This window comes from Bombina bombina, chromosome 5 (assembly GCF_027579735.1).
Source record: "Bombina bombina isolate aBomBom1 chromosome 5, aBomBom1.pri, whole genome shotgun sequence".
NCBI lineage: Eukaryota > Metazoa > Chordata > Amphibia > Anura > Bombinatoridae > Bombina > Bombina bombina.
Genome location: NC_069503.1, coordinates 211,729,475 through 211,742,200, shown reverse-complemented (window position 1 = coordinate 211,742,200; position 12,726 = coordinate 211,729,475). Strand labels below are relative to the sequence as shown.

At 42.3% G+C, this 12,726-nt stretch overlaps 1 protein-coding gene across 1 annotated transcript in view; it reads left to right on the top strand.

Annotated features, from left to right (window-relative positions):
- PITRM1 (pitrilysin metallopeptidase 1) overlaps positions 1-12,726 on the top strand; it is a 488,932-nt gene that overhangs the window by 94,106 nt on the left and 382,100 nt on the right. The window contains exon 7 of the mRNA XM_053715675.1: positions 1,114-1,274. Within this exon, the coding sequence (XP_053571650.1) occupies positions 1,114-1,274 (161 nt within the window). The remainder of the gene's footprint in view (positions 1-1,113; positions 1,275-12,726) is intronic.

The following is a 12,726-nucleotide window of genomic DNA, read 5'->3' as shown; positions in this document are numbered from 1 at the left end:
CAGTCACCACTGCACCCTATAGTTTCTCCTTTCTCGTTTGGTTCTTGGTCGAATGACTGGGTGTGACGTAGAGGGGAGGAGCTATATAGAAGCTCTGCTTGGGTGATCCTCTTGCACTTCCTGTTGGGGAGGAGTTAATATCCCAGAAGTAATGATGACCCGTGGACTGACCACACTACAGGAGAAAGGAATTTATCAGGTAAGCATAAATTATGTTTTTTTACTAAGTCCAGTGAGTGCTGTTTCCTGCTTGCCATATATATATATATATATATTATTATTATTTTTTTTTTTTTTTCATTTCTTTCACTGTATTGTATGGATTATATGTTAAACGTTACCGAATAAAAGTATTATTTTTTACTAAGTCCAGTGAGTGCTTTTTCCTGCTTTCCGTGTGTGTGTGTGTGTGTGTGTATATGTATGTATATTTGTGTATATATATATATATATATATATATATATATATATATATATATATATATATATATATATATATATATATATATATATATATATATATATATATATATAGTGAACATATAACTTTTTTTAAATAGCTTTTATCATTTGTTTTTTTTATTCTTTCTGTGTTGTTCTCATATTACCAATTATGCTGTAATAAGCGCAAAAAGACAAGAAATGCAAAATGCAAGTATTTGGTCTTATAATGGAATTAGATAAATGTTTAAATTGCCTAGTGGTATTTATCAGTTACTGGACATGCTTAGGTCATTGATGTACCAAAAGCAAACCAAGGGCAGAAATCCTGGCCCTGCAATGCTGGGGTGCAGGTAAGAGGGGAGGGGGTACCTGTTCAGCTTTTCAGGGCCGGTGTGCCGCTGTAGGGCCACATCACCTGCTGGGAACCAGTGGCAGGGTGCAGAGGGAGACCACGGAGCAAGGTCTCTCTGCTACAGACCTGGGGGGGGGGGGCTAGAACAACAATTGCTGGGGGGGGGGGTTAGAAAAAAAATTGTACTGCTCCTGATGCAAAAGTTCTGCATTGAAACCGTAAATGCTATAACAATGGACACTTTTTTTTTTTTAACTAAATTATTTTTTTTTCTTCACCAGTATTTTTATTCATTTTCTATGATACCTGTTTTTTAGACAGACAACGAGAAAGTATTTTCACAGTACTTGCAGAACAAACTTCTTCCAGACCACACGTATGCTGTTGTTTCAGGTGGAGAACCACTAAACATTCCAGATCTTACATGGGAGCAGCTCAGACAGTTCCATGCAACTCATTATCATCCAAGTAATGCAAGGTTTGTTATTCAGATCAGATTAAGTTTTATTGTGTTTGCTTATTTGTATATTTAGTAGTGTTAATATTAATGGGATTTTCTGTTAAAGTAATAAAATGTGTTAATTAAATGTGTCATCTGAAATCTCCATAGACTTCAGTGCGGTTGTTAACTTTATATTCGTAGTAACAACAAACAAATTTAATGTCAAATTACTTACAGTTACTAGAAAGCATTCAAGTTACATTATTTCATTAGAATGTTCAGTGTGAAGTTTTTTTTTTATATTCATGTCATATATTAGCAGTAAAAGGAAAACACCCCTTGAAAGTCAAAATTTAAACTTGCATGATTCCGATAGAGCATGTAATTTTAAGACTCTCTTTTAAATTCACTTCTATTTTCAAATGTACTGTGTTCTCTTGGTAACCCTTGTTGTAAAAGAATACAGACATATGCTACACTAGTGGGAGCTAGCTGCTAATTGGTGCCTGCACACATTTGTCTCTTGTGATTCGCTAATTAGCTGCCAGTAGTGCAAATATGTTCCTTCAGCAAAGGATAACAAGAGAATGAAGCAAATGTGATAATAAATGTAAATTGGAAAGTTGCTTAAAATTGGATGATCTATACAAATCATGAATGGAAATTTGTGGGTTTCATGTCCTTTTAAAGTGAATGTAAATTTTGAGGCTAAAGTGCCCGGTTTTTAAAAATTCGATTAAAAACAGGGACACTTTAAGTCATCAAAATTTACATTTCAATCGTGTTGTGAAAAAAAACCTTACCTTTTTAATCTTGAAAGCCGCTCCAGCTTCCCCGGTTGTCGCAAGCCATTTCTGATGTCAGAAATGATGGATCAGTCATTCTCCAATCACGGTTTCCCCCCCGGGGGAATCAGTGTCTGATTCAACACCATGATTGGAGGATGCCGGATTCCTCATTTTAGACCCAGGAAGAGGCTTTGCAACGGGTGGAGGAAGCTGGAGCAGCTGTCAAGATTAAAAGGTAAGTATTTTCTTTTACAAGATATACAGAGTCCACGGGTTTCATCCTTACTTGTGGGATATAATCCTCCTGTTAACAGGAAGTGGCAAAGAGCACCACAGCAGAGCTGCTATATAGCTCCTCCCTTAACTCCTCCCCCCAGTCATTCTCTTTGCCTATGCTAGTAATAGGAAGTAGGTAAAGTTTAAGAGGTGATAAAATATAGTTTTAGTTTCTTCAAGCAATAATTTTTTATTTCTCCTACATTGGTGTGTCCGGTCAACGGCTTCATCCTTACTTGTGGGATATTCTCTTCCCCTACAGGAAATGGCAAAGAGAGCACACAGCAAAGCTGTCCATATAGCCCCCCCTCTGGCTCCTCCCCCCAGTCATTCTCTTTGCCGCTCTAAATATTGAAACACTTTGGGAACGTTTATTTGCGCCTGGCAGTTGTTTAGACACCTAAATCTAGTCAGAAAGGCCCCTTCACTCTGGTATGCAGAGTGAGGAGGCCTCATTTTCGCGCCTCAGTTGCGCAGTTACTTCCAGAGGCAGTGCATGCAGCTTCATGTGAGAGGGTCCTGTGACTGAGAAAAGGACTCAGGGAGGCTTTATTCTGTGGTGAATCACCCCTAAGGAAGGTAAAAGCCGCAGCAAAGTCTGTGGCAGGGACTGTAGTGTGTTTAAAACCGGTAAATTGAACTTTTAGCTCCGGTTTGCTCATTTAAGGGGTTAGAGACTTGAAATTTGGTGTGCAATACTTTCAAAGCATTAAGACACTGGGGTGTAAATTTCTGAAAGATCGGATATTTCTTTGATAGTTTTTTGAACATTCAGAAATAAAGTGTGCTCTTTTTATTATTTAAAGAGACAGTAACGGTTTTGTTTAAAAAAAATTTTATTAAATTATTAGCCTGCCTAAATCTGTCTAACATGTCTGTACCTTCAGATAGCATATGTTCTGTGTGTATGGAGGCCAAGGCGGTTCCCCCTTTAAATGTATGTGCAAATTGTGCCATGGCGTCCAAACAAAGTAAGGACAGTACTGTCACATTTAATAAGGTTGCCCAAGATGATTCTTCTAATGAAGGTAGTGGGGATAGTTCATCATCCCCTCCTTCTGTGTCAACACCAGTTTTGCCCGCGCAGGCGATACCTAGTACATCTAGCGCGCCAATGCTTGTTACTATGCAGCAATTAACAGCAGTAATGGATAATTCTATAGCAGCTCTTTTATCCAAACTGCCAGCATTTCCCAGAAAGCGTGATTGCTCAGTTTTAAATACAGAGGATGAGCAAGTAGGCGCTGACGATAATTTATCTGTTATACCCTCACATCAATCTGAATTGGCAGTGAGGGAGGGTCTGTCTGAGGGAGAAATTTCTGATTCAGGAAAAATTTCTCAGCAGGCAGAACCTGATATCGTGGCATTTAAATTTAAGCTAGAACATCTCCGCGCCCTGCTTAAGGAGGTGCTAGCTACTCTTGATGATTGTGATTCTTTGGTGATTCCAGAGAAGTTGTGCAAAATGGACAAATTCTTAGAGGTCCCAGTGCACGCTGATGCTTTTCCGATACCCAAGAGGGTAGCGGACACAGTGAATAAGGAGTGGGAGAAGCCAGGTATACCTTTTTGTTCCACCTCCTATATTTAAGAAAATGTTCCCCATTGTCGACCCCAGAAGGGACGCATGGCAAACGGTCCCTAAGGTAGAGGGGGCAGTTTCAACGTTAGCAAAGCGCACAACTATTCCTATAGAGGACAGTTGCGCTTTCAAAGATCCTATGGATAAAAAATTGGAAGGATTGCTTAAAAAGATTTTTTCTTCAACCAATTTCGTGCATTATTCCTGTCACCACGGCGGCGTCTTTTTGGTTCGAGGAACTAGAAAGTTCGCTCCAAAAGGAGACTCCATATGATGAAGTCATGGACAGAATTCACGCACTAAAGTTGGCTAATTCCTTTATTTTGGATGCCGCTTTTCAATTAGCAAAATTAGCAGCGAAAAACTCTGGTTTTGGAATAGTGGCGCGCAGGGCGCTTTGGCTAAAATCTTGGCCGGCGGATGTGTCGTCCAAAACAAAATTACTTAATATTCCTTTCAAAGGTAAGACCCTTTTCGGGCCAGAATTGAAGGAGATTATTTCTGACATCACTGGGGGAAAGGGCCATGCCCTCCCACAGGATAGGCCTTTCAAGGCTAAGAACAAGTCTAATTTTCGTTCCTTTCGCAATTTCAGGAACGGACCGGCTTCTAACTCTGCAGCCTCTAGACAAGAAGGTAACGCTTCCCAGCCGAAACCAGCATGGCAACCATTGCAAGGCTGGAACAAGGGTAAACAGGCCAAGAAGCCTGCTGCTGCTACCAAGACAGTATGAAAGGGTAGCCCCAGATCCGGGACCGGATCTAGTAGGGGGCAGACTTTCTCTCTTTGCTCAGGCTTGGGCAAGAGATGTTCCGGATCCCTGGGCACTAGAAATAGTCTCTCAGGGGTATCTTCTAGAGTTCAAGGAACTTCCTCCAAGGGGAAGGTTCCACATGTCTCGCTTATCTTCAGACCAGATAAAGAGACAGGCATTCTTACATTGCGTAGGAGATCTATTAAAAATGGGAGTGATAACCCCAGTTCCAACAGCGGAACAAGGTCTGGGTTTTTACTCAAACCTTTTTGTAGTTCCCAAAAAAGAGGGAACTTTCAGGCCAATTCTGGATTTAAAAATTCTAAACAAATTCCTCAGAGTTCCATCATTCAAAATGGAAACCATTCGAACGATTTTACCGACAATCCAGGAGGGTCAATACATGAATACCGTGGACTTAAAGAAGCGTACCTGCATATTCCTATCCACAAAGATCATCATCAGTTCCTGATGTTCGCCTTTATGGACAAACATTACCAGTTTGTGGCTCTTCCGTTCGGTTTAGCCACTGCTCCCAGAATTTTCACAAATGTGCTAGGGTCCCTTCTAGCGGTCCTAAGGCCGAGGGGCATTGCTGTAGCACCTTACCTAGACTACATTCTAATCCAAGCGTCGTCCCTTTCCAAAGCAAGGGCTCATACAGACATTGTTTTAGCCTTTCTCAGGTCTCACGGGTGGAAGGTGAACATAGAAAAGAGTTCCCTGTCCCCGTCCACAAGGGTTCCTTTTCTGGGAACAATAATAGATTCCGTGGAAATGAAGATTTTTCTGACAGAGGTCAGAAAGTTAAAGCTTCTAAACGCTTGTCGAGTTCTTCAATCTATTCCTCAGCCTTCCATAGCTCAGTGCATGGAAGTAATAGGACTAATGGTTGCAGCAATGGACGTGGTTCCTTTTGCTCTAATTCATTTAAGACCATTGCAACTGTGCATGCTCAAACAGTGGAATGGGGATTATGCAGACTTGTCTCCCCAGATTCAAGTAGACCAGGTAACCAGAGACTCACTCCTCTGGTGGTTGACTCAGGATCACCTGTCTCAGGGAATGAGTTTCCGCAGACCAGAGTGGGTCATTGTCACGACCGATGCCAGTCTCTTAGGCTGGGGCGCGGTCTGGGACTCTCTGAAAGCTCAGGGTCTATGGTCTCGGGAAGAGTCTCTTCTCCCGATAAACATTTTGGAACTGAGAGCGATATTCAATGCGCTCCTGGCTTGGCCTCAACTAGCGAAGGCCAGATTCATAAGATTTAAGTCGGACAACATGACGACTGTAGCGTACATCAATCATCAGGGGGGAACAAAGAGTTCCTTGGCGATGAGAGAAGTATCCAAGATCATCAAATGGGCGGAGGATCACTCCTGCCATCTATCTGCAATTCACATCCCAGGAGTAGACAACTGGGAGGCGGATTATTTGAGTCGGCAGACTTTCCATCCGGGGGAGTGGGAACTTCACCCGGAGGTTTTTGCCCAGTTAACTCAACTATGGGGCACTCCAGATATGGATCTGATGGCGTCTCGTCAGAACTCCAAGGTTCCTCGCTACGGGTCCAGATCCAGGGATCCCAAGGCGACACCAGTGGATGCATTGGTGGCGCCCTGGTCGTTCAATATGGCTTATGTGTTTCCACCGTTTCCTCTCCTTCCCAGGCTTGTAGCCAGGATCAAACAGGAGAAGGCCTCGGTGATTCTAATGGCTCCTGCTTGGCCACGCTGGACTTGCTATGCAGACCTGGTGAATATGTCATCGGCTCCACCATGGAAGCTACCTTTGAGGCAGGATCTTCTAGTACAAGGTCCATTCGAACATCCAAATCTAGCCTCTCTGCAACTGACTGCTTGGAAATTGAACGCTTTATTCTATCTAAGCGTGGGTTTTCAGATTCGGTTATAGATACTCTGGTTCAAGCCAGAAAGCCTGTGACTAGGAAAATTTACCATAAGATATGGCAAAAATTAAAATTCCTAGGATACTTTCCTTTCTCCAAGAGGGTTTGGATAAAGGTTTGTCAGCTAGTTCTTTAAAAGGACAGATATCTGCTCTGTCTGTTTTGTTGCACAAGCGTCTGGCAGCCGTGCCAGATGTACAGGCGTTTGTACAGGCCTTAGTCAGGATCAAGCCTGTCTACAGACCTATAACTCCTCCATGGAGTCTAAACTTAGTTCTTTCAGTTCTTCAAGGGGTTCCGTTTGAACCCTTACATTCCATAGATATTAAGTTACTATTTTGGAAAGTTCTGTTTTTGGTTGCTATTTCTTCTGCTAGAAGAGTTTCTGAATTTTCTGCTTTGCAGTGTTCTTCACCTTATCTGGTATTCCATACAGATAAGGTAGTTTTGCGTACCAAACCTGGTTTTCTTCCAAAAGTGGTTTCCAACAGGAATATTAACCAGGAAATTGTTGTTCCTTCTTTGTGTCCGAATCCAGTTTTGAAGAAGGAACGTTTGTTACACAACCTAGATGTGGTCCGTGCTTTAAAATTCTATTTAGAAGCAACAAAGGATTTCAGACAGACATCATCCTTGTTTGTCGTTTATTCTGGTAGGAGGAGAGGGCAGAAAGCTACTGCTACCTCTCTTTCCTTTTGGCTGAAAAGCATCATCCGATTGGCTTATGAGACTGCCGGACGGCAGCCTCCTGATCGAATTACAGATAATTCTACTAGAGCTGTGGCTTCCACTTGGGCCTTCAAGAACGAGGCTTCTGTTGAACAGATCTGTAAGGCAGCGACTTGGTCTTCTCTGCATACTTTTGCCAAATCTTACAAATTTGATACTTATGCTTCTTCGGAGGCTGTTTTTAGGAGAAAGGTTTTGCAAGCCGTGGTGCCTTCCGTTTAGGTTACCTGACTTGTTCCCTCCCTTCATCCGTGTCCTAAAGCTTTGGTATTGGTTCCCACAAGTAAGGATGAAGCCGTGGACCGGACACACCAATGTAGGAGAAAACAGAATTTATGTTTACCTGATAAATTTCTTTCTCCTACGGTGTGTCCGGTCCACGGCCCGCCCTGGCTTTTAGTCAGGTTTAAAATTTTTATTTCTGTACACTACAGTCACCACGGCACCCTATAGTTTCTCCTTTTTCTCCTAACCGTCGGTCGAATGACTGGGGGGCAGAGCCAGAGCGGGGGCTATATGGACAGCTTTGCTGTCTGCTCTCTTTGCCATTTCCTGTAGGGGAAGAGAATATCCCACAAGTAAGGATGAAGCCGTGGACCGGACACACCGTAGGAGAAAGAAATTTATCAGGTAAACATAAATTCTGTTTTTCAAATGGTACCGGGGTATACTATTTTTCCTCAGGCAGAACATGGAAGAAGAATTCTGCCTTGAGTCTGATGATTTCAGCAGTTGTAACTGAGATCAATATTTACTTCCCACAAGATGTCTGAGGAATATAGGGAATCTTCAGTGTGGGGAACGGTTTGTTGCTGCAAGCAGCTTTGAGGTATGTGCAGTCAATTTTCATTCTGAGAAGACACGATTCTGAATTGACAGACATGAAGGTGCATACTAGAGGGGTAAGTAGTAGTCCGGACAGAATGGGACTGGTCCCCTGTGTAAAATAACATCTAAGAGACACTGTACGTTTTTTTTTACACAATCTGGAAAAATGACTTGTGAGACACTGTATTTTTGACACACAACCTGGCAGACATTATTTGTTTTATTGAATGGGGGTTCCACATGGCATTTTTTTTTTTATAAGGCAATTGCTTTTACTAAAACCGCTTCCCATGCGGCTTGGTATGCTTGACTCCCATCGTAGAAGATGGACGGGGCCTAGTTTTCGCGCCTCAGTGCGCAGTTAGAGCCGGAGACAGCTTGCAAGGTTTACTCCGGGTGTTAGACAGACTCCTTATTTGTCATCCGGAACGTTCCTTTCGACACTGAAGGAGCTGCAGTTAAATTTAAATGTTTTTAAAGTAACGTTTTTTGCTGGTGGGCCTTACAGTTCGTCACAAGGGTTAAAATCGATCCTTACTTGGTGTGCAATATCCTATAGCACAATAGGTACCTTCCCTATCAAAATTTTTAATTTTGCATAACGTTTGGGCACTTTTGGGAATCTGTGTACACTTTTTTTTTCTTAAAGGTACAGTAACGTTTTTTTCCCAAAAGTTGTTTTTCTCAAATAATAAAGATTTTCCAAGACTTGTGCTGTTTTTATTAGTCTGTTCAACATGTCTGACATTGAAGAAAGTCAGTGTTCTATGTGTTTAGAAGTCATTGTGGAACCCCCCCTCAAACCATAACACCTGCACAAGAGACGCCAAGTACTTCTAGCGCATCTACTTCCTTTACCTTACAAGATATGGCGGCAGTAATTTCTACTACCCTTACAGAGGTACTGTCTAAACTGCCAGGTTTGCAGGGTAAACGCATTAGGTCAGGTTTTGATGCAAATGCTGAACCTTCTGATGCTTTAGTGCCTATTTCCGATGCACCCTCACTATGCTCTGATGTGGGGGTTAGGGATTTTATGTTTGAAGGCGAATGTTCAGAATCAGGGAACCTCATTCCTCATACAGACTCGGACACTCCGTCCTTTAAATTTAAATTAGAACACCTCCGCCTGTTGCTCAGGGAGGTTTTGGCAACTCTAGACGATTGCGATCCTATCACAATTCCCCCAGAAAAATTGTGTAAAATGGATAAATATTTAGAAGTGCCTACTTACACGGATGTATTTCCAGTTCCTAAAAGATGTGCGGAAATTGTTAAGAGGGAATGGGATAGACCAGGTATACCGTTTTTCTCCCCTCCTAACTTGAAGAAAATGTTTCCGATATTTGATGCCATACGGGACTCCTGCTATCTCCACTCTAGCAAAGCGTACAATGATACCCATTGAGGACAGTTGTGTTTTTAAAGACCCTATGGATAAGAAATTAGAGGGTCTTCTAACGAAATTATTCGTTCACCAGGGTTTTCTCCTACAGCCTACAGCTTGCATTGTTCCAGTAACTACGGCAGCTTTCTGGTTTGACGCCCTGGAGGAGTCTCTGAAGGTAGAGACCCCCTTAGAGGAAATTCTAGACAGAATTATGGCTCTTAAATTGGCTAATTCATTTATTACCGACGCTGCTTTTCAGATTGCAAAATTAGTAGCGAAGAATGCAGGCTTTGCCATTCTGGCACGCAGAGCGTTATGGCTAAAGTCGTGGTCTGCTAAATCTGCTAAATCTAAGGTTTTAACTATTCCCTTAAAAGGTAAGACCCTATTCGGGCCTGAGCTGAAGGAAATAATTTCCGACATTACTGGAGGTAAGGGGCGCGCCCTACCTCAGGACAAATCCCTCAAGACGAGGGGTAGACAAAATAATTATTGTTCCTTTCGAAATTTCAGAGGAGTTGCCTCGACTCCCGGTTCCTCTGCTAAGCAGGAAGGGAACTTTACTCAGTCCAAGTCGGTCTGGAGACCTAACCAGGCCTGGAATAAAGGTAAAAAAAACAAGAAGCCCGCTGCTGCTACCAAGACAGCATGAAAGGGCAGCCCCCGATCCGGGACCGGATCTAGTAGGGGGCAGACTCTCTTTCTTTGCTCTGGCTTGGGCAAGGGACGTACAGGATCCCTGGGCATTAGAGATTGTGTCCCAGGGGGTACCAGCTAGAATTCAAGGATTATCTCCCCAGGGGGAGATTTCATCTTTCACGATTGTCTGTAGACCAGACAAAAAGAGAGGCGTTCTTATGCTGTGTAAAAGATCTCTACACAATGGGTGTAATTTTCCCAGTTCCAAAGCTGGGACAGGGGCAGGGGTTCTACTTAAATCTCTTCGTGGTTCCCAAAAAAGAGGGAACCTTCAGACCTATTTTAGACCTCAAGTATCTAAACAAGTTTCTCAGAGTCCCATCGTTCAATATGGAGACCATTCGTAAGATTTTACCAATGATTCAAGAGGGTCAATATATGACCACTGTGGACCTGAAGGATGCGTATCTGCACATTCCTATCCACAAGGATCATCATCAGTTCCTAAGATTTGCCTTCCAGGACAAACATTATCAGTTTGTGGCTCTTCCCTTCGGGTTGGCCACGGCTCCCAGGATCTTCACAAAGGTTCTAGGGTCCCTTTTAGCGGTTCTCAGGCCGCGAGGCATAGCAGTGGTGCCCTATCTGGACGATATCTTGATCCAGGCGTCAACTTATCATCTGTCCAATTCTCACACGGACATCGTGTTATCATTTCTAAGAACTCACGGTTGGAAGGTGAACGTAGAAAAGAGTTCACTAGTCCCTCAAACAAGTGTTCCGTACCTGGGAACTCTGATAGTCTCAGTAAACATGAAAATATTTCTGACGGAGGTCAGAAAATCAAAGATTCTAAATACTTGCCGAACTCTGCAGTCCATTCACCAGCCAATGGTGGCTCAGTGTATGGAAGTTATCGGACTAATGGTAGCAGCAATGGACATCATCCCGTTTGCTCGCTTTCATCTCAGACTACTACAACTGTGCATGCTCAGGCAGTGGAATGGGGATTATGCGAATTTATCTCCTCAGATAAATCGGGACCAGGAGACCAGAGATTCTCTTCAGTGGTGGTTGTCACAAGACCATCTGTCCCAGGGGATGTGCTTTCTTTCATGTAATTAGCAAGAGTCCATGAGCTAGTGACGTATGGGATATACATTCCTACCAGGAGGGGCAAAGTTTCCCAAACCTCAAAATGCCTATAAATACACCCCTCACCACATCCACAATTCAGTTTTTACAAACTTTGCCTCCGATGGAGGTGGTGAAGTAAGTTTGTGCTAGATTCTACGTTGATATGCGCTCCGCAGCAAGTTGGAGCCCGGTTTTCCTCTCAGCGTGCAGTGAATGTCAGAGGGATGTGAGGAGAGTATTGCCTATTTGAATGCAGTGATCTCCTTCTACGGGGTCTATTTCATAGGTTCTCTGTTATCGGTCGTAGAGATTCATCTCTTACCTCCCTTTTCAGATCGACGATATACTCTTATATATACCATTACCTCTGCTGATTCTCGTTTCAGTACTGGTTTGGCTTTCTACAAACATGTAGATGAGTCTCCTGGGGTAAGTAAATCTTATTTTCTGTGACACTCTAAGCTATGGTTGGGCACTTTGTTTATAAAGTTCTAAATATATGTATTCAAACATTTATTTGCCTTGACTCAGAATGTTCAACATTCCTTATTTTTCAGACAGTCAGTTTCATATTTGGGATAATGCATTTGAATTAATCATTTTTTCTTACCTTCAAAAATTTGACTCTTTTTTTCCCTGTGGGCTGTTAGGCTCGCGGGGGCTGAAAATGCTTCATTTTATTGCGTCATTCTTGGCGCTGACTTTTTTGGCGCAAAAAATCTTTTCCGTTTCCGGCGTCATACGTGTCGCCGGAAGTTGCGTCATTTTTTGACGTTATTTTGCTCCAAAAATGTCGGCGTTCCGGATGTGGCGTCATTTTTGGCGCCAAAAGCATTTAGGCGCCAAATAATGTGGGCGTCTTATTTGGCGCTAAATAATATATGGGCGTCGCTTTTGTCTCCACATTATTTAAGTCTCATTTTTCATTGCTTCTGGTTGCTAGAAGCTTGTTCTTTGGCATTTTTTCCCATTCCTGAAACTGTCATTTAAGGAATTTGATCAATTTTGCTTTATATGTTGTTTTTTCTCTTACATATTGCAAGATGTCTCACGTTGCATCTGAGTCAGAAGATACTACAGGAAAATCGCTGTCTAGTGCTGGATCTACCAAAGCTAAGTGTATCTGCTGTAAACTTTTGGTAGCTATTCCTCTGGCTGTTGTTTGTATTAATTGTCATGACAAACTTGTTAATGCAGATAATATTTCCTTTAGTAAAGTACCATTGCCTGTTGCAGTTCCTTCAACATCTAAGGTGCAGAATGTTCCTGATAACATAAGAGATTTTGTTTCTGAATCCATCAAGAAGGCTATGTCTGTTATTTCTCCTTCTAGTAAACGTAAAAAATCTTTTAAAACTTCTCTCCCTACAGATGAATTTTTAAATGAACATCATCATTCTGATTCTGATGACTCTTCTGGTTCAGAGGATTCTGTCTCAGAGATTGATGCTG